The 22,029-nt window shown below is 40.1% G+C and overlaps 1 protein-coding gene across 1 annotated transcript in view; it reads left to right on the top strand.

Annotated features, from left to right (window-relative positions):
• slc25a1 (solute carrier family 25 member 1) overlaps positions 1-22,029 on the top strand; it is a 30,104-nt gene that overhangs the window by 898 nt on the left and 7,177 nt on the right. The window contains 7 exon segments of the mRNA NM_204060.3: positions 12,802-12,909; positions 14,940-15,039; positions 15,347-15,485; positions 19,598-19,682; positions 19,773-19,877; positions 20,172-20,287; positions 20,373-20,446. Of these exon segments, the coding sequence (NP_989391.1) occupies positions 12,802-12,909; positions 14,940-15,039; positions 15,347-15,485; positions 19,598-19,682; positions 19,773-19,877; positions 20,172-20,287; positions 20,373-20,446 (727 nt within the window).

Genomic DNA, 22,029 nt, shown 5'->3' with positions numbered 1-22,029 from the left:
AATAAGCTGTCTGCTAATGCAATATAACTGCCCATTATGGAATTAGAAAAACCTACCTAATGCATATGGCTTGTCTCTCTGAGTAGGGTTCTCAGGATGATACATTATGCTTGCAATGGCAGGGCAAGGATTTTACCATTTGTTTTGTTAATACTATATGTACACCAGAGGCACTGTTTCATTAAAATCCGTGGGTAAGTTTTCATATATTGGGTGGGTTCAATGTAATTAGAAACACTGTCTCCTAATTCAGTTTCTCCATAGTTTTCTGTCTTTGTGAGAGGTGTTTTCTTATCAAACTGTATCTGGGCCATTATGTTAGATCAAGACACCCAATAATAAACCTACACATCTGCCAGTGTAGCACCTTGCTCAGAAAATAAGGCTACAGATCTGTGCTGATGTTCTGTACAATACAGACTCATTGTAATGCACTGTTCATTTCCTTTAAGCCAGGGATCCCCAACTTTTTATACCAGTGAGCTACATTCAAATGGAAAAAGTGGTGGGGAGCAACACAAGCATGAAAAATGTTCCTGGGGGTGCAAATAAGCTTTAATCGGCTATTTGGTAGCCCCTTTATGGACTGGCAGTCTAGAGAAGGCTGTTTGGCAGTACACATCATTTTTATGCAACTAAAACAATCCTATAGATATGTGGCCAAAAATCAGCCTGCATTTCTGCCCATTTTGATCCAAGTACCAAACAATTGAATCATCCGAATATTGGCCAGCACAAGGTGACCGTATTGGGCAAATATCTGTTTGTTTGGCGATCTTAAGGTGTATGGCCACCACTGGCTAGGTTTATAGAAACATTTTTGAAACCCACAAACCATGATACACACAGGAATGGGATCTATTATCCTGAAACCTGACATCCAGAAAGCTCATAATTATGCAAAGGCCATCACCCATAGAGTCTATTTTAGCAAATAATTGCAATTTTTTTAAATTTGTAATTCATGATAACTAAGTGTGTGTGTGTGTGAATCCATTTTAGTGGCGCAAAAAAATCCATGGGCTTTATTTAATGTTTAAATATTTTTATTCTACTCAATTTGGAGATTCAAATGATTGAAAAAAAAAACATATCTTGAAAAGTGTACTTAGTAAAATATCTCCTACCTGTATTTTGAAACAGAATCTACACCAGCTTTGCTTGCTGCTTTGCAGGAAAAGGTGATGTACCGTGTTAGCCAGTCAACATGTTTACAGGGTAACCCTTTTGAAATAAAAAATAACAAAAGTGGTATAAAGGTGATACCTTTATTGGCTAACTAAGATAATCATAGCAAGCTTTCAGAACATTTTAGTTCCTTTTTCAAGCTGATTACCTTGCTCTTTTGTAAACCCCTGGGTGGTATGTAGTACAGTATTAAAGTGCAGAAGCAGATTGTTTATCTGACACTGTAGCAACCAAACCTGTTCCTTGGTGGGTCTTTCATTAGCCATTCCGTCCCCTCCTTCAATTATTTTCAGTATGTTTGGGATATCAGAATAAATGTTTACTTTCTATAAAGAAAAGTGAGGGGAAATACATGGACCCACAACATTATTTATTTGATTTTAATCAAACAAGCATAGTATCTTTAGAAACCATCCAGAGCAGTGCAAAGAATCAAGTCCATTTGTCAGGATAGCCTTGGCTGTGGCAACTCATAATTTAAAGGCCATTTAAAAACCCTGCCATATATTTATGTGAGAGTAGTAATAATGCTCAGTGCTGCAGGACTATTTCATCTTGCATCTGTATGTGACACTCTCCTTGGGAATTTATAGAGGTCACTATCATGCAACCTTGACCTGGCCTTGCTCTGCATGCTCCTATGTATTGGGGGGAGTGCATTGTATGCTAAGTGCCCCTAGACTACTTTAGCCTGATTATCTTCAAATAGTGTATCCAGTTATTGCTGAACTACACATCACAGTATCCCGATAAGATTGTATTCTTGTAGTCTGTTATCTTATTTACCTACTTTATCTGCTTTGCAACTTAATTACACTGTGCATGATAAATGTTAGGATAACAATTAGCATAGAATCCACAAAAGATTTATTCAAAGGCCAAAAATAATAATAAAAAAACAACAAAACACAAATACAAGAGTATTGTAGAAATGATACCTATATTGGCTAACAATAAAAATACATTGCAAGCTTTCGGAGCTCTAAGGCTCAGGGGCCTTAGAGCTCCGAAAGCTTGCAATGTATTTTTATTGTTAGCCAATATAGGTATCATTTCTACAATACTCTTGTATTTGTGTTTTGTTTTTTTTATTATTATTTTTGGCCTTTGAATAAATCTTTTGTGGATTCTATGCTAATTGTTATCCTAAGGCCAACCAAGTCCAGACTGTAATTTGCATAATCAAATGTAGGTGGCCCTCCAAAGGCTTTTTATGGTCCGTAGCCTGCTCATAGACATATGATACACTGTATGATATCATCATTTTAATTTAATCTGGTCCTCCATCTTGTTGAATTAGATCTAATTGGCCCACTACATGTAATACATTTGGACAGCACTGGTCTAGGGCAAAACATCTCGTAAAATAAGGGCTCAGGTAATAGCAACAAAAAGGTGTGACTGTCAGCAGGCTGCCTTCCACCCAGTCAACAACATTCAATTGATTAGAAGGAGAGTTTGAAGTAAGCCCATTGATTTTCTGCTACACTTTTAGATAATAACTGTAGGTGTAGGGTACACTTAGCACTATTATTGGCTACAGGAAGTTTTTTTTAATCATATTTAACTATTAGTGATCTAGTACCCAATGTTCCCCAGCTGTCGCTTTCTGCAAATAAAGAAACAAAATATCCACTGAAATATCCCCTGCATATGCTTTTATTGCTTAACAGGTTAGTTTGCCTTTCATTTTAATGGTATATGCTATATTGTAGTTCATTTCACAGATCTATAAATCCACTCCTCCTCCTCTCCGTCTCACTAATGTATAGTTAACATTTAGCTCAGTTGCTGTTTGCTCTGATTTTCTCAGTAGGACTTTCAACTTTGTCCTCAGAATGAAATGTAAGCGAAAAATAAAAAGAAACACGAACAACCGGTATGGGGTCAAAGAGCACAGTGCACTAGTGGGGGAAGGTTTACTAATCACATTACAGTGCTTGGGAGTGAGATAGGTGAGAGAATCTATAGATGAAAGGCAATACAGAAGGAGGCCACAGTCTGTTATACATATATTTATCCTGTATTTAAAGGAAAACTCTACCAAAAAACTTATTTTTTGCATAACAAAAGTAAATATAATTCCAATATGCATCAATACAAAATGTCACTGTTTTTAATGTTGTGTTTCAATGTAATTTCAGGTTTATCCTCTGAGTCTGACTCTTAAAACAATGTAACAGTAGTCAATTCTCCTAGTTCTTTTAATCAGATGGCTTGCATCATTGTTTCAAAGCTGGGCCTACAGAGAATATAAACAGAAAGAAGCTTGTGCAACACAGGTCTGAGTAACAGTTGTTATCCTGCCCGGACTTGCTCCTCTGTCTGCATTAACAGGAATGGCATGGGCCTGGGTGCAAACACACGGAGCAGGTTTCCTTGCGAAAACACAAGAGTATGCATTTTCATGCAGTCCACTACATGTGTTTGCATCTAGACCAATGCCATGTCTGTTAGTTCAGATAGAGGAGTGAGCGGAGGACAGCAGATTGGCACTAGCCAGATACTACAACCCATCAGTTAGGGTGCCACACACATAGAGACACGACGGAACGCGACATACACACAAAGGCGACATGACCACGACGCGCACATAAACGCATGAAAACCGCGTCTGAAATTCGCGCTACGCACCCACCCTCCCTCCCCCCGGTCCGTGGAAACATTTTACACATTGCAACCGGTCCTTGGTACAAATAAGGTTGGGGACCCCTGAGTTAAGGCACCTCAGTTGTGCAAATCCTGCCTTTGCCCCTTATGGGGCCGCATAACAGGCCATCCCTACCAATATCTGGATAAAAAATTGTCCAAATGTTGATCAGGCAGGTTTAAAAGTCCTGTTGGGGCAAGGAATGAATTGGCTCATTGATGCGCTCATGTAATAGCCTCCATCCCATCAATGTGATCAATCAGATATTGCCCACCTCAAGGTGGGTATATCAGGGAAAGATCTGCTCATTTGGCAACCTTCCCAAATAGCAGATCTTTTAGTGTATGACCAGCTTTCAAGGCAGTGGGAGTATCCCATAGTAATTTCAAGGCAGTGGGAGTATCCCATAGTAATTAGAGTAGATAATACACTTGAGCTTAGCCAAAGCTCTGCGAACATGCATGGAATAACCTTAATATTTCTTTTTACCAGGTGAATCCAGGTCTTCTCAGAAGCTGCCCACCTTGCTTTGTATATTAATGTTTTTTATCTGATAGGTGTGCAGAAAGCAGTAAGCAGTAAGCCTTGACTGTTACCATTGTTACTTTAAAACAATAGCCTTGTTAATAGCTTATCATCTGTTTGCTGTACAAATAGTGCTAACAACAGCAGGAGTCAGCATGGCAACGTCCATGCTTACAAGCCTGGTACTGTCAAAGGCCAAAGCAAGACGGGGTGGATTCGCGGCCTGTGGATAAATACACCCCGCCCCATGTGGCACTAGCCTTGAGGATAGTCACACTAAAAACAATAAATTAGTGCAAGCACTTAAAAAACATAATGGACAAAAGTACTGCAGTCAATTAATCATTTAAAGAGATACTAACATTAGCTAAAACCTCTTGTCTTACAACTATCATAACATTGTCATGTCTTTTATAATTTAAGAGGAAAAATGTTGCCCGATGCTTTTACATTACCTATCTGATCCCTGTGTTCATCTAGGGGGCAGCTATATTTGTGCTGCGGTAGTCTGGTTATAGTGACAAGCGATAGCCAGGTGTAGGATCTTCAAGTAGCAAGCTGGCCATACACAGGCAGATTTAAGCTGCAGATTTAACCCCTTCAGACCAAGTTGGAAGCTTATTTGTCCTTGTACAGGCCCTGTCAGATGCCCAATCCAATGTATGGCTAAGATGTGGCCAAATATCTATCAAACAGGCTTACAAAAACCATTGGGATGAAGGCCGCATTGCTCGTTAATCAGCTCAGTCCTCTCCCAAGTGCCAAACAGTTGGATCCATCCAATATTGGCCATAATAAGGTGCCATATTGTGTAAAGAACCATTTGCCAAATGAGCAACTCTTAAAGGACATGTAAAGCCTACATTTGCCTACAATGTATCAGTTGGGCACATCTCCCCCATCCAAATGGCATCATGTGTACTGCATATATCCCCTCCGCTTGCCAGCACCATCACATTTTCCTAAACCAAATACCAGCTTTTACCCGGTGGCCGTTTTTCCCCTGATACATAATCAGATACATTTAAATCTGCAAACAGCATACACACACACACAAACACTCTTATTCAGCATACATTTCATTAAGAATACAGCCTCACACAGGCACAACTGTCTCTGATAAAAGTTCTGCTTTGTTTGAGCACTGTAATGGTAAAGCTGAGCTCAGGAGATTAGGAGGAAAAAATTGAAGCAGACAGCTAGAGCTGAGTTTCTGTGGGAACCAGCAATGCCATCTCTTCATTGGCTGCTAGACTGGGGGCGTGTTTAGTAATCTGAGTTTAGAACAACTGAGCATGCCCACAAGCCAACAGCCAAAGCAAATTCCCGAGGGAGGGGGCTGAGTGGGTTACAGGAGGAGAAGGAAATCTAAGTGATTAAGGAAATGTTGCAGCCTTACTATTAATCTCCGGACAACCAGAGTGGCAGGTATTGAAAGATTTCAAAGAGGCAGTTCACTGATTACATTTTTGTGTGTGGCGTTTATGTCCTTTAAGGTGTATGGCCACCTTCACTTAGCAAAAGCATGCCCAATTGCCATATAAATAACAAAAAATGTGCAGCTGAGGAGATATTCACCTCAGAATCCACCCTCTGCTGATCCTTCACTTCTGCACAAACTGTTCTTGTCTATAAACACTGTAGTTGCTTTTTAACTTCCTTTTATGATGTCACGCATAGTATAGGCGACAGACTTAAAGGAACAGTAACACCAAAAAAATGAAAGTGTTTTAAAGTAATTAAAATATAATGTACAGTTGCCCTGTGCTGGTAAAACTGGTAAGTTTGCAACAGAAATGCTACTATAGTTTATATAAATGAGCTGCTATGTTAACACGGGGGCAGCCATTGAAGCTGGGAAAAAGGAGAAAAGGCACAGGCACATAGCAGATAACAGATAAGCTTTGTAGAATATAATGGGGTTTTATCTGTTATCTGCTAAGTAACCTGTGCCTTTTCTCCTGTAAATGGCTGCCCCCATGGCTACACAAAAGCTTTATTATATAAACTATAGTAGTCTTTCTAAGGAAAACACACCAGTTGTACCAGTACAGGGCAGCATTACATTATATAGTAATTACTTTTACTGTCATTCTGACATTGCTTCCTGTGCCTGTGACAGAGTGCTGCAAATCTAACAACAATATGTTATATTTGTGATCTGCTGAGTCTGTTTGCCTATGCCATTGCAAGGAAAAAATTAACCAACGACCTTTCAATATATGCAACTGGTTAGAATGCACAAGCAGCCAATGAATTGGTTTGGGCAAAGGCTTGACATGATGATGTAAGCATATTGCAAATTAAATGTCTGAACCTGGAAGATTAATATTTTGTTGTCAGGAGTGACAGTATTCCTTAACTGTCGAGAATAATATCAAAAATCTAGTTTGTATACTTGACACACAGACAACATATCACTCGTGTCTAGAATGCCTAAAATTGTATATTGACCAAGCGAGACTGCCATAAATAACCAAACCAATTTCCACTAGATCCAGGAGATATCACCAATCTTTCATGTCCCTGGAGTCTGACAATTTTCCTTTGACTATGACAGTTCATCACAGATGCTGTGGAACAGAAATAATGAGCTGTACAATTTATGCTAGAACTGGCTGGACAGAATCATCTGTAATGCACACATTCAATTACCAGCATTGTGTATCCCATATGTTTAGGCTTTCTTTTAGCTCAGTGTGGCCTGTTCAAAAACTTGTGTTGTTATACCCCAAAGTTGTAACTAGCAGCTATCAATCAGAAATTAAATCATATTGGTTCAATGTAGTAATATTAAAGGAATATTTTGGTTGGATGCTGTGGTTTAATAGGCTGGAGTCAAAGGTTCCACATGTGGTACAGGGTCTAGTTCAGAATGTTCAGTATATTTTACCATAATTTTTTTTGTATATGGTTATAGTAACTAGCAAACACTGGAGAAATATACATAGTGCCATGTGGATAGGCTGGCATGAGTAATCCAAATGTGCCAAAAGAGTATGCAAACGTTGATCTGTCACATAATATATTCCAAATTTCTGGTCTGGAAGAGAGGAATTGTATTTGCATGTTCTTCGATATTTGTTTCACATGTTTCCATTCACTATTAGATCATGTTTGGGGCTTCAACGAGCCAATACTGTCTCCGATGGAAAAGACAAACCTGTCCCATCAAGATCTGCCAGATGTCTGTCGGGCAGGCCTGTCGTTTGTGCCCATACACGGGCTGATAAGCTGCTGAATCGGTCTAAAGGACAGATATCGGCAGCTAAATATCGTTCCATGTATGGCCACCTTTAGATAAATAGCATTTGCCTTTCACTGTAGTGAAATGCAATCTGACCTGTGTGTGCAGTGACAGGCAGACACCATTCTCTTAATAACTGGACATGATTAAATGCCAGTGGAGAAAACAAATAATGTGCCATTAGCCTTAATGTAGGGTTGGGATTCATGGCAAGCTACTCTGTGCAAGGTGTGTGTACGCTTTACCTAATTACAGGGCTAGCCATTTGTCAGTTCATCAGACTGCCTGGCACCTACAACTTTCTACCTTATCTGTTACTCTAATCAGCTGCTTTGATTCTGTCTACTTTGGGTGATCTGTTAATATATGCTCAGTTTTTTGGGCTTCTAAACATAATCTTTTTTTTTTTTTATTGGAAAAAGATTTAGGGGCACATTTACTAACCCACGAACGGGCCGAATGCGTCCGATTGCGTTTTTTTCGTAATGATCGGTAATTTTGCGTTTTTTTTTTCGTATTTTTTGCGATTTTTTCGGCGTCTTTATGATTTTTGCGTAAAAACGCGAGTTTTTCGTAGCCATTACGAAAGTTGCGCAAAGTCGAGATTTTTTCGTAGCGTTAAAACTTGCGCGAAACGTCGCGCCTTTTAAGTTTTAACGCTACGAAAAAGGCACGACTTTGCGCGCAAGTGTTAACGCTACGAAAAAATCGAGTTTTTACGCAAAAATCGTAAAGACGCCGAAAAAATCGCAAAAAATACGAAAAAGTCGCAAAATGTTCGTTTCCAATCGGAATTTTTCCAATTCGGATTCGAAATCATGTCTTAGTAAATCAGCCCCTAAGTATTGTAATAAGTATTGATCTTAAATCTAAATGTAATTGACCTTCAGGTTAAGGACTACAATGACTATGGCTATCTGTGGTCTGCGATATCACCTCCATCATCTGGGTTTGTGTTCCTTCATTCACAATAATTAGTTGGCATCATTTGCCAAGATTTAATATACACAGTTTTCATAAAATTAATGAACAAAGTGATAATGTATTTTTTCAACAATTGTGATGGGGTATTTTTCTTGTATATGCTAGATTCGTTATCTCTACATTATCTGCACTCAGCGAATAAGTACTCACAGCCATTGGATTATTTACATAGTCTGTGTTCTGCCCAGTAACCTTCTCCCCTAGTTACCTTTCCCCTGGTGAAGAGCTGAGGTACAGAAGAGCAAAAAAGGTATTGCTGTTTTGTGAACTACTTTTCTATATGAGTGCTTGCCCAGTATTCTTCATTTCCCCTATATGGACCCACGCATGGGAAATAAAATTAACTTTTGTTTATCTTGGCATACAGTAGATGTAAGTGAAGTATCCTATTCTATTCCATAAACTGTCTGCCCCTGACATATAACTTGTTCTAATCTGCACCCTTATTGTAAGGGGGGTATTTCATACTGTGGGTTGGGTCTGTCTCAAAGACTTATAAATAGGCACTGTGGATTTATTCTCCGTAAGGATAAGGTTAAGGGTGGTGGAAAAATGGTATACTTAAATTGAGTGGTGTAGGATTCAAATGGCAAACACCTTTGCTCTGAAAGTAAAAAGTTCCAAAGCAATGCCTGTACATTGAGTGCTGCAAACCATTGCAACATATTATCCCAGCATGCAAGAGGAGCACATGATTGTTTTCTCCTCAGCATGTGTTGCAGTTGTGTGATATTGGCTGTTAAATAAATAAGAATTGTGATATTTCCATAAAAATGCTCACACAGCAGTATTTAGTTAATGCACATTTGTGGCCCCAAATGGAGAACTCTTTAATAAATGCCTCCACATCATAATACAAAGCTACTTAATCTTGAAGCTAAAGTGGGTTTATTTGGGCTGAAGAGCATTATCAAGTATTTTACTGTTTAAATAATTGAGAGGTAGAAGTGGGGGTGCCAGGCAGTTGAGAATAAGCCCCATGTCCTGTAGCTCTAAAGCTAATGTAAAGCTTTCTATACACAGGCCAATAAAAGCTGTTGACTTGGCTTCTTTATTGGCCTGTGGAGGGGGCTTTTTGTGAAGACCTTCCTTACTTCAGTCAAGAATCAGCCAGATATCTATCAGGTAAAAAATGCTGTGAAAAAATGACTACTTCGGTGTGTGTATAGGCAAATAAGTGGATCTTCCCATGTATATTCATTTCATACTGTCTGTTATTTCTTAGTGCTGATGGAGGTCAAAAAGATGTGTCAGTATGTCCCCTATAGAGCAAGGCACATTATCCAGTGTCAGTATAAAAGCTTTGACTGAAATACCTTTGGCACCCTGAGCTACTGTTGCCTGATAAAACACATGCAGTAAGGCTGAGTGTTATTAGTGCTAAGATTCCTAATAATAATGGATAGCAATGTTAATATAGCAGTTATTCCCTGTGGCTTTCAGCCCTTTTGTCTTGCAGCTCTCTGGTTTGGAATGTAAACTTCATTCAGTGTGTGTCTCTGTACAACTCTTATTAACTCAGAATTCCCAAATATTTCCCAAAGAGAAAGATAAGCAATAAGAAGTTATACAAATTTAGCAGTGTAAATTACCTGCTTTTCTGGTCGCACTGGAAGGTTTATTGTAGAATACTGCTAATTTCTGTAGAGGTAAAAGCCCTATTTCTTTTTGAATCTATGTTGTTTGTTACATTCTTTCCCATCCACACAGTTTATTTCAGCTTTCCCTTTTTAATACCCCTACTCCCCCTCCAGCCCCAGGACTAGCTCTGGCCCGGCTGTTCTTTCAGGAATGTGGCCTATTCATGTGTTTGTCCTGTTAGTGTATTTACATGTACAGTCTTTGTTCCTAGCATGGGCCTCAGGGCCATAAAACTCTTACAGAGAAGTGGCTAGTTTTATGTCTGTAGGAAATAATGGCTGGCACAACCTAATTATTCTCTTATTCACTGCTAAAGGCTGCTAAGGGCTGCTAAATCTTTAGCATAATTGATTTAGCAGTAATAACCCACAAACCTGTGGCCCTAAACAGTACAACTACCCCTGTTAAATCCTATTTCATTCCTTCAAAGCATTTTTTTATTTGGTTACATTAAAATGCATATTTTACAGGAAATGATATATGATAATAAATGCCATCCTACACATAAAGCTGGTTGCAATTTGCTTTGATATCCTATTATTCTTGCGCTTACCCCAGTGTGGAACTGCTAGTATTCCCATAATAATTATTTTCAGTGCAGTATTGCACCTATCATTTGCCTCGGCCTTAGGAATTTGGGTTCTTTAACTTGTTGGCTTGGTGAACTACAAGCCCCAGAATCCCCTGACAAACAGGACTGGACAGTAAAGAAGTGATTGGTGATGAAAGTGTAGGAAGAGCGAGGAGGCACTCGCTGGGCTGCTTTGCTTTCATGTGTATCCTGCCGACATCTGACAGCCTAAGCCAATCACTGACTTGTAAATGGAACACACACACACCATCCTGTCCTTGTGATTACTGAGTAGTAATGGGGGATGTGTCTCATCTGGCCAATCAGAGAGAGGCTTCCTGGTGGCACGTTGACTCATGCTTATCATGCTATAAAGGAAGGCTAGGCACAATTACATGCAGACAAATGGCAGTAGAGGGGGAGGTAACTCCAGAGAATGAAAATGCTTTACTGACATTCACACACATCAGCATTTTCGAAAATGTTGCATCACTTCTAGATAACCTGATTTTTTTTATTTTTTTTTTTAAATATGCTGTTATTTTCATTGTTTTACGTGTCCTCTAAATCTGAGCACAATTGCTGTGAGACTATTGGGGTGGGGTATTATTTAGGCAACAGATAAACGTCTGCAGAGACCAGACCTGAAAGCAACAGCATTGCAATAAACATCAGGAAAACGAATTAACATATACTGGGTACAAACAGCTGGCATGTCAATTCAGATTAATCTTTTGTTTGTTTAGTTCAGTGATTAAATATCTTTGGTCATCGAGATTTTCTTAAACTATGTTTCCCAGTTCCCCCCAACAACCCCCCCCCACAATTCAGATAGAAGCTATTGAAGCCTTAAGGTCCCCATACACGTTAAGATTCGAGCGGATCTTCACCCGATATCCCCACCTACAGGTGGGCGATATCGAGGAACGTGTAGGCTAAATTCGATCGTTTGGCTCTGGGGCCAAACGATCAAATTATATTGGCGGCAATGGGGCCCGTGTATGGGGACCTTTAAGGGCCATGGCACACCGGGCGTATTTTCACTAGAGCAGTTTTGGGCAGGGAAGTGCCAATATCTCCTGCCATGTGTTTATTATACAGATAAATATGAGATAACAGTGGTTGTAGCTTGGAGTGTTTCTCTTCTTGCCCAAATAGACAGTTAACACATGCACCATCAGTGGAATTGTATGAAGCTCCCAATTATAAACTGCTTTTCCTGTTATTTTGGATTTTTTTTAATTGTGACACTAGACAACTTGTCAAAAACTGTCCCAGGAATTCAAGGATACAAATAAATGATGAGAAATGTGTGTCAGAGTGCAAGCCCTTCAGGCTCTGGTAACAATTACCGCATACAAACATTTCCAGATTTTCCAGTATTATTGGAAGTAATTACAGCTTGCAGTTTTCTAGATAAAGCAATGGAAAAATATATCTTTCTGCACAGACTCACCCCTTCCTATGTACCTACCCAGTGTCCAGGGAAGAAACTAGAGATGGGTGCTGGCCATGTTCAGGCAGTGCTCCGCTGCTGTAACACTATAGAAAAAAGGGAAAAAATTGCACTTCTTCCCTAAAAAAAAGTCCTTTATTGCATTAAATATAAAAACATGAGTAGCTACTGTGAAGCAGACAGCCTGACGAGTTTTGGAAACAACCCCTTAATCATAGGCTCAAAAAGAAAATCGATCAGGCAGGTTTGAAAATTTTCATTGTTAGCAAAGAAATTGTCCATTATCCAATTATTTGCAGGACCAAGCGGCATTTTTCCTAGTTTCAACTCAACAATATTGCTTGAAATGGTTGTTTTAGTTGATGGGCAAATCGTAATTTTAAACAATCTTTTCAAGACAAGTCTGATCTTGAGAGCGAATGCCCATCAATCCATGACATTACTTTTATCATTATAATATATAGACAAGACCATAGCTCCAAGCGGGTTTAGTGGAAATGGAGGCCGATTTTCTTATTTCATTGCCTTTGCTCCAACAGGTGGCATTGCCGGCGGGATAGAAATCTGCATCACATTCCCTACAGAATATGTCAAGACACAGCTACAGCTTGACGAGAAGGCGAATCCCCCACGGTATCGAGGCATATGTGAGTATGGGGGGGGAGGGGCTAAGCAAAAACCATGGGCGAGAACACTGTGGGTCTTATTCTTTTCTATATAGCTTTTTCAGCGAAGCTATGCCACTTCTTATATAAAGACAGAGGTGCGTTTATTATTCCTCTCAAGGCAACTTTGGCGATTTCGGCAAATCGCTGCGTATGCCATCCCACCGGCGATTTATATTTTAGCCGGTGGGATGGCATTTTGGGGAGATTGGTCGCGGGCGACTAATCTCCCCGTCTGTCACGGCCCTAACAGATAAAACCCCAATATATTAAATAGGGCTTATTTGTTATCTGCTTTATAACCTGTGCCTTTTTTTTTTTTTTTAACATGAATGGCTGTCCCCATGGCTACAGAGCAGCAAAAACACCAGTTTTGCCAGTGCTGGGCAACAGTACATTTGAATTACTTTAAAACACTTTCATTTTTTGGTGTTACTGTTTGTTTAAGTTAAACCTAGCAGTAACTACATTTAGGGGAAAATAAATACAATCTATGTTGGCAAGCTTAAGCCATCCATACATGTACAAACCTATTAGTCTAGCCAGATCACCAAATAAATAGCTCTGCGCCAGGCTTGTTAGGGTTACATGTGTGCATGTGCCTTGTCATTTAGGGGAGGGGCTGCCAAACAATTCAACAAAGATCTGATCTACAACCAGTAACAATTGTATTTGGGCACCTTTGCATGCATATTTACTAGGAATGCACCGAATCCACTATTTTAGTATCCGCCCGAACCTCAAATCCTTTGTGATAGATTTGGCCAATTACCGAACGTAATCTATGTCCTAAGTTGCATGCGGCAAAAAAAATGTCAATTGCCATGTTTATGTGACAAAAAGTCACATCATTTTAAGGATTCGGTTCGGCAAAAGGCATGTATTAGAAATCTTAAAAAGGACGAATCTTGGCCGAATCCTGAACCAAATCATGGATTCGGGGCGTCGCTAATATTTACACCACAGCAGTAATTGATCAAAAATTTACTTTTTAGTCTAACACAGCACTGTGTTTTTCTGGACCAGATTTCACTCTACAAGGAATGCGTGTGGCCCCCAGATCGCCAGTCACTTTCATTTACATCATCTGATTATAATGCATTTTATTTGGTTTTACATTGAACAGCACTTCATAAAACTGATCTTGTTAATTATTAATTGGCTGCTACTGGTTATTGTAGTAAAGCCAAATTTGAAGCTGTAGCTGGTGTTTGTGAATTTCACCTATCTGCTCCAGTCTAAAAGGCTATAAATTCCTTTCTTTTGGGGCATCCCTGTATTTACACAGGCACTTGTTTGCTTTGAACATCCAACATCGAGGCTGCCCTTCTGCCTTCTCACCACCTTTCTACAGGCTGGCCTCAGATAATTATGTCCTTGCTGGCCTAGCAGTGCCTGCATAAATAAGAATGCAAGCCATAGGACCTGTTCTTCTGCCTTTGGAAGGTCACATGGAGAGTTAAACTCCCTCAGAAATAAAATCCCACTGGCTGGACTGGGGCCCATAGCAGTTCAACTAGTATTTTTTTGCTACAGAGATAAAAGAAGATATCTAGAAGAATTTACTAACCTCTTTATTATACCTCACCCTCAGTTCACAGAGAATATTAGAAGGGTGATGTTTGTATAAATAACGCGAGTTGCCATATTTATGCCAAGCTGTGCCATTGGTGTTAATATGTTATATCTTTTGGGGTAGCATAAATTTTATTGCTATAAAAACACAAGACTGCCCGTATCTTTTCTTCCCAGTCTAAGCACGTATGCTGCTCTCCCTGCTTGAAGGTATTTTCCACAAAAAGCATTAATATTCATCAAACTGTAGGTGGAAGCTGGCTCCTTGTCCATGCATGGGTACACATGTCTGTCAATAAAAGGATAAAATAACTCATGTATCGAGTATAAATCCATTCTTTTACTTGCATTTTATAGTTCTGTTGCTTGAGAAAATGAAGTACAGACCAGAAGTGAGCTAGTGCCTTCTTTTCTAACAGTCTGATTCTCTCCTTTAGGGGACTGTGTGAGGCAAACGGTGGAGGGCCATGGAGTGAAAGGTCTGTATCGGGGTCTTAGTTCCTTGCTGTATGGATCCATCCCCAAAGCAGCTGTTAGGTAAGAGAAGAATTTTGCTCCAATAGGACTGTTGCTTGTGTCTCAGCACGCATGGCAACTATGTAATCTGCTCACGTGTTTCGTGTCTTTTGCTCTTCATGTTCACATTCAGAGAAAGTATATGTACTGTATCTTCTCCAATTCCTTCTTTCCCCTATCTACGGCATTAACTCTGCTTGTGCTTTATGTCTCTGTATGGCATATTAGTCTGTTATATGTGCCGAATCAGCTCTTATTGCATATATTCTCCCTAGCCCTCACCACTTAGCTCTTTCCCTGTCCCATATTTCCCTTTATTTACCCGTAGGTTTGGAATGTTTGAGTTTCTAAGCAATCGGATGCGGGATGCTAATGGAAAGCTGGACAGTAAGCGCAGTTTGCTGTGTGGTCTGGGGGCAGGTGTGGCCGAAGCTGTAGTTGTGGTCTGTCCCATGGAAACCATTAAGGTGGGAGCCTTCTTTTTGTACCTGTTTGTGTATATACACATTTGCTGATCAGTACAGCAAAACAAAAGAAATGTATCGTCTGACTAGCAGAAATCTGAATTCACTAACACATCCATGTTCTGGATATTTTTGGAGAAGTATGAGAAGAATGTTTCTCTTCTCTCTATGCTAAATATGGCCCATAGTGTGTTTTGTCACTCGTTGCCCCGACACCCTGCAGAAGCCAGCTGTAGGGCTAGAGTTGTACAGAATGAATTGCACAGGTTTATTACCAGCAGTATATGTCATGGATCTCCCCTTGCCATGCACAAGATAATGTGGCACCACAGCATTTATTTTGCAACGTTTAAAGGGTTAGTTCGCCTTACATGTAAATGTCCATTTATACACATTGAATTCTAAGATTATTTGGAAGGTTTTGTTTTGCACCTCTCTAGTAACAAATGTTAAAGGGGACATATAGGATAAATGGGAAAACCCTAATTTTGTAGGCAATTATGAATATATATATATATATATATATATATTGTCCATATATATATATGATACTGGTTTCACTTTGTGCTAAAAATTAGGGCGGGGCTAGTGGGGTTTTGGTGGAATTTCTCAATAAATCAGTCTGAAATACAAATTTTTTTAAGCACATTCCTTCTATATCTAGAGGAGTATAATTCACTGGTACATTCTTAATTTTATAGGATATGTCTCCTTTAACAACCAACTGGCTGCCAGTGTACCACATACCCTAGCAACCAGTCAAGTTGCAAGTCAGGCTGGAAGATGAATGGGGTTTCTATAAAAGATAAGCATTAAAAAGTGACCGTTAAATTTTATCTTCACGTAATGACAGTCTTTTGGCTTATATAAAAGTCTTTTGTCAGTAACCCCAATGGCAATTTAGCATGTTAAGTTGCAGGCTGTAAAAACAGACCAAAAAACCCAGTAAATTATAAAGCCCAGTTAATAGTAGAACAATCTTCTCCAGTGAATGTCTGGGTTTCTATAGCCCTTCCCCAGAGAACATTCCTTCTGGGACACTGAATTCTACCCTGCAGCCACAGCCTCACTTAATTGCACTCCTACGATGCACAAGAACACAGGCCTAAGTCACATTGGGTAATGTTTAGATCTGTACAACAATGGAAATGTTATTTTCTGTGCTTGAGATGAAGACGATGATGGAAACATTTTTACAGTAGAGTGGTAGTTACATAAATACATTTGGTTCAGCCACTAAGAACCCGCTATGTCACTAGCACACACATAATGTTTTAAAAAATAAAAATAATTACAGGTATGGGGTCCCTTATCTGGAAACCCATTATCCAAAAGTTCCGAATTACAGGAAGGCCATCTCCCTTATACTCCATTATAACAAATAATTCCAATTTTTAAAAATGATTTCCTTTTTTTCTGTAATAATAAAACAGTACCTTGTACTTGATCCCAACTAAGATATAATGAATCCTTATTGGAGCAAAACAAGCTTATTGAGTTTATTCAATATTTAAATGATTTTTAGCAGAGTTAAGTCATGGAGATCCAAATTACGGAAAGATCCCTTATCCGGAAAACTCCAGGTCCTGAGCATTCTGGATAATGGGTTCTATACCCGTATTAAACTCTAGGACATAAGAGAGTATTGATGTGCAGAGCAGTAAGAAGCAGCAGTGCAGTGTCATGCAGAACTGCAGGAGACAGCAGTATAAAAATTTGTGTGCATACATAAACTGGGGTTAAACCCCCTTTTGGTAAATAAACAGATAAACAAATGACAAATATCTCTGTGTGGTGATGTGCAATACATTTGCTTAGTAAAGAAAGAAATCTTGGTCACCCCTAGGTACTCTGAAATAAGGCAGCAGCTGCATAGGATATCTAGGCCCCGTAACCGACTGGGCCTCTTTCCAGTTGGATCCCTAACATGTTGGTTGTTATGACACAGCAAAAGCAATCTCAGAGTAAGATGCTCCCTATGCTGTTCAAGGTCAAATACTCCTAGTCTGGATATATAAACTAAACCAGTGATAAATATGCAGTATCCTGTAAGTTGCTGATTGCTCGAGCTGCTACTAACTTTAAGGCTACAGTCACACCTGGCTGTTTCTCAAGCTACATATAAACACAGACCAGGAAACATCTGTTCTGCTCCATTCTGAATCTCTACTGACAGGCACTGCAAGCAGACACATGGAGCGGATTTCAGCATGGAAACACACGAGTATGCATATCTGTGCCGAAATATGCTTAATGTGTCTGCACACAGGCCGGTACAGTGCCTGTCAATGGAGACACAGAAATGAGTGGAGAAAAGAGCAGAATGGGATTTGCAGTTCAGCAGCAATAAACAATTATATTATATTATACTCTTTAATGTTGTATCCTGGTCCTGTCTTCTCTTGTGACTGAAACAGTTGGTAAAGTAATGTCAGGCAGAATCTGGTGCCTTTCCCTAGGTAAAGTGCATAGCTTAATTTGCTGTGTGGTCAGTGGTGTAACTACAGGGGGTTCCCCATGCGCCCTTGGGGCCCAGTGTAGACACAATATTGTCTCACTGTGGGTAAAACATGATGTTTGCACACGCAAGTGTCCGGGGGAGATTAGGCATGCTTCTGGCAGAGAGGGGCCCAGGCACATCCGGCACCTGGACCCAGACACACTAGTTATGCCATTATACATAGTTAGAGGCTGCTTTTGTCTGCCCCCAAGCAAAACCCTTAAAATGTAGCAGTATTACTGTTCCCCTGTGGCTGTGTGTTTTTTTGTTTTTTTTTTAAAACACATTTACAATATTGTATTGCTAAATGCTCTGTTCCTATGGGCATCTTGTCTGATTCACTAAATGCACTAATTCCATGCAGCAATAGTGGTAATACCAGTTTCTATATTATCTTTAAACCATGATAATCTATACACACCCTGTGTCCTTCTTGAGAAAATGTGACACTCCTAGATTTACCAGTCTGATATCCTTCAACATTCCAAAAACAAGCTGCAGGTTAAAGGGGTTGCTCACCTTTAAATTAACTTTTAGTATGATGTAGACTGATATTCTGAGACAATTTATTACTGGTTTTCATTTTTTATTATTTTTGGTTTTTCAGTTATTTAGCTTTTTGCTCAGCAACTCTATACTTTGGAATTACAGCAGCTATCTTGTTAGGGTCTTGTTTACCTTAGCAACCAGGCAGTGCTTTGAATGAGAGACTGGAATATGAATTAGAGTGGGCCTGAATAGAAAGATAAGGAGTTAAAAGTAACAATATATATAGTTCTCCTTTAAGAATGATTAGCATTGACATGTTGTTGCACATCTCCATCTAGTGTTTATTTTGTGTATTACCAAGGAATATTATGGCAGATCTGTATTATTTGCATTAGCAGCAATCACAGTACAGGGGCACTGAAACACTGAAAGTGCAGCCTTGTTTGAATTATTTATATGTGTAGTGGAAAAATCAGGCTCCTGCTACCTTCATTATTATTATTATTATTATTCTGATTGGACATATTAAAAGCTGAGCATATATAATTTTCTCCTTGCTTGATATCTACAAAAATTTCTGTAAAGATGTAATTTGTTCAGCCTGCATTTTCATGGCCATGTTGTATGAGGCATTTTCTCCAACAGTATATCTACTTCCACCCACCTTCCTTCCACTCTGACATCACTGTACACTGACAGGCACAGCATTGGGGCCTCTTAGTACACAAATGGCATGGAGTTCAGTGCAAATATACATACATGTTTCCATACCATCTGTGCACTACATGAACCTTCGCCTTTCCAAAGCAAGCCACTGTTTGTTAACCACATGCTCCTTAATACCTCCCACAGACCCTTTATTGTATTTATTATGCCATTAAAACAAGCAAAGCGGGGCCAGATAAATGGGAAATGGGAAACAGGACAGAGTTTTGTAATAGTTTACTTGGAGAACTAACCACAGTATTGCAGGAAAATGTGAGGATGTAGAGTTGTCCTTTAACCCTAAAATCATAAATATAACTTTCCTAGGCTCTGCTACATTCTTTTGCTACACAGATGTAATTCCAGGCAAATAAAGGCATAAAAATAGGTTCTGATCTGACATCCTTACTTGTTCCTTTAGGTGAAATTTATTCATGATCAGTGCTCCCCCAATCCTAAATACAGAGGTTTCTTCCATGGTGTACGAGAGATCATTAGAGTCCAAGGTAACCTCTGTCTAACTTGTCAGTTTTTCTTGTCTTTGTTTTCTTCAGTTACTTATTGATTATGTATAAAACTGTTTTTCTTTTATTTAGGTATAAAGGGGACCTATCAGGGTTTGACAGCCACTGTGCTCAAGCAGGGATCCAACCAAGCTATTCGCTTTTTTGTTATGACATCTTTAAGGAATTGGTACAGAGGTAAGTACAGTTACTCTGATTTCTACCGCTACCCTGCTGTTTGATGCAGAGTTGAGCAATGCAATATGGCAGATCCAGCATACTAATACAAATGCAAATGTGAGAAAAGGAAAATTCTGTATAACAAGTTATGTGCTCTTGTGGTGTTGTTGTTTTTTTTAAAGACTTGCTTGTAAAGGAATCCCTGGTTATATATAGGATATAATTTTCCTTTAAATGAATAACCAAACCAGAGGAGGGTTACAATATTTTTGGTGCTACATTTTCTCTAGATGTACTTCTGTCTCTTTTTAGGGGACGACCCTAACAAACCAATGAACCCATTAGTGACTGGCGCCTTTGGAGCCATTGCTGGTGCTGCTAGTGTGTTTGGCAACACCCCATTAGATGTAGTAAAGACCAGGATGCAGGTATGTTTTTCTAGCCAGGTGGATTTATATGGGCATAATATATATTAAAGCATAATTTATATATAAATGTCTGTCTTTTATGCAGGGTCTGGAAGCCCACAAATACAAGAGCACTTGGGACTGTGCCTATAAAATCCTTAAATATGAAGGACCCAGAGCGTAAGTGTAAATCTGTTTGTGATTCTGCCCTCCTTCCTTCTATTTTTCAACAAAGTGCTATCCAACTTATGACATGTAGTGGGGCTGATTATTTCTCACGTAGCATGTTCGAGGGTCGGATTATAATAAAATATTGATGTCATAGACCAGTGCTGTCCAACTTCTACGGTGCTGAGGGCCGGAATTTCTCTAGCATACATGGTGGAGGGCCGCTAATGGAAGCCAGTTTTGACCACTCCCCTTTTTGAAACCACACCCACTTCAAACCACACCTATTTTATCACAATGGTGGTAGCACAGCAAAATCCCAAATGCTTGGTCCTTACTGTGGGGATATCAACCATCATTCATATGTGAAAGAATTATGTCATATTAAGATATACCCTTAAATTCCATATGCCTCCTGCTCCCCTGTGGATAGCAGAGCAACCCCCAGTACATAATTACACACCTTTGGGACCATTTAATGGCTATTTCCAACTGCTAACAAACTCCCACAACAAACCCCTGCCAGGTTCACCTCCCACAAGCAGCATAGGGCAAGCAGAGTATGGCACACACAGGCAGCACTCTGTGCCATACTCTGCCTGCCCTACCCTGAATGTGTGTGCCATACTCTGCTTGCCCTACCCTTCCTGTGTGTGCCATACTCTGCCTGCCCTACCCTTCCTGTGTGTGCCATACTCTGCCTGCCCTACCCTGACTGTGTGTGCCATACTCTGCCTGCCCTACCCTTCCTGTGTGTGCCATACCCTCCCTGACCTATGCTGCCTGTGTGTGCCATACTCTACCTGCCCTATGCTGGCTGTATGTGCCATACTCTGCCTACAGTACTTATGTCTGAGGTGTGAAGAAGTGAACAATGGAAGTGATTACAGCCTGAGCCTGAGGTGTGAACACTGCAGGGGGTGAACAATGCAGAAACTAAAAGGTGTGAAAAACACAGGGGATTACATGTTTAAACCAGTGTTTTTCAACCTTTTTTGGGCAAAGGCACACTTGTTTCATGAAAAAAATCACGAGGCACACCACCATTAGAAAATGTTAAAAAATTTAACTCTGTGCCCAGCAGCAGTGCCCCCCTAGTACATTGGTGCCCAGCAGCAGTGCCCCCCTAGTACATTGGTGCCAAGAGCAGTGCCCCCCTAGTACATTGGTGCCAAGAGCAGTGCCCCCCTAGTACATTGGTGCCCAGCAGCAGTGCCCCCCTAGTACATTGGTGCCAAGAGCAGTGCCCCCCTAGTACATTGGTGCCCTGCCTACGGCACACCAGGCAACATCTCGCGGCACACTAGTGTGCCGCGGAACAGTGGTTGAAAAACGCTGGTTTAAACAATACAGAGGGATTACAGCCTGAATCTGAGGTGAGAACCATGCAGGGGGCCAGTTAATCTCAGTACTGATACCATTTAATGCTTACTCAAAGGTAAGCCATCAAAGCAGCCAGACAGGTGGGGGGGCCACACAGAGGGGGGTCGCGGGCCGCATGCGGCCCAAGGGCCGCCAGTTGGACAGCACTGTCATAGAGTGAAGTCTATGAAGCCTTTGAGCAAACTGGGGGCATAAAAATCCTTTGGAGGATC

This window comes from Xenopus tropicalis, chromosome 1 (assembly GCF_000004195.4).
Source record: "Xenopus tropicalis strain Nigerian chromosome 1, UCB_Xtro_10.0, whole genome shotgun sequence".
In the NCBI taxonomy this organism is placed as follows: domain Eukaryota; kingdom Metazoa; phylum Chordata; class Amphibia; order Anura; family Pipidae; genus Xenopus; species Xenopus tropicalis.
Note: the sequence above shows the minus strand (reverse complement) of the source record. Positions and strands in the feature narration are given on the sequence as shown.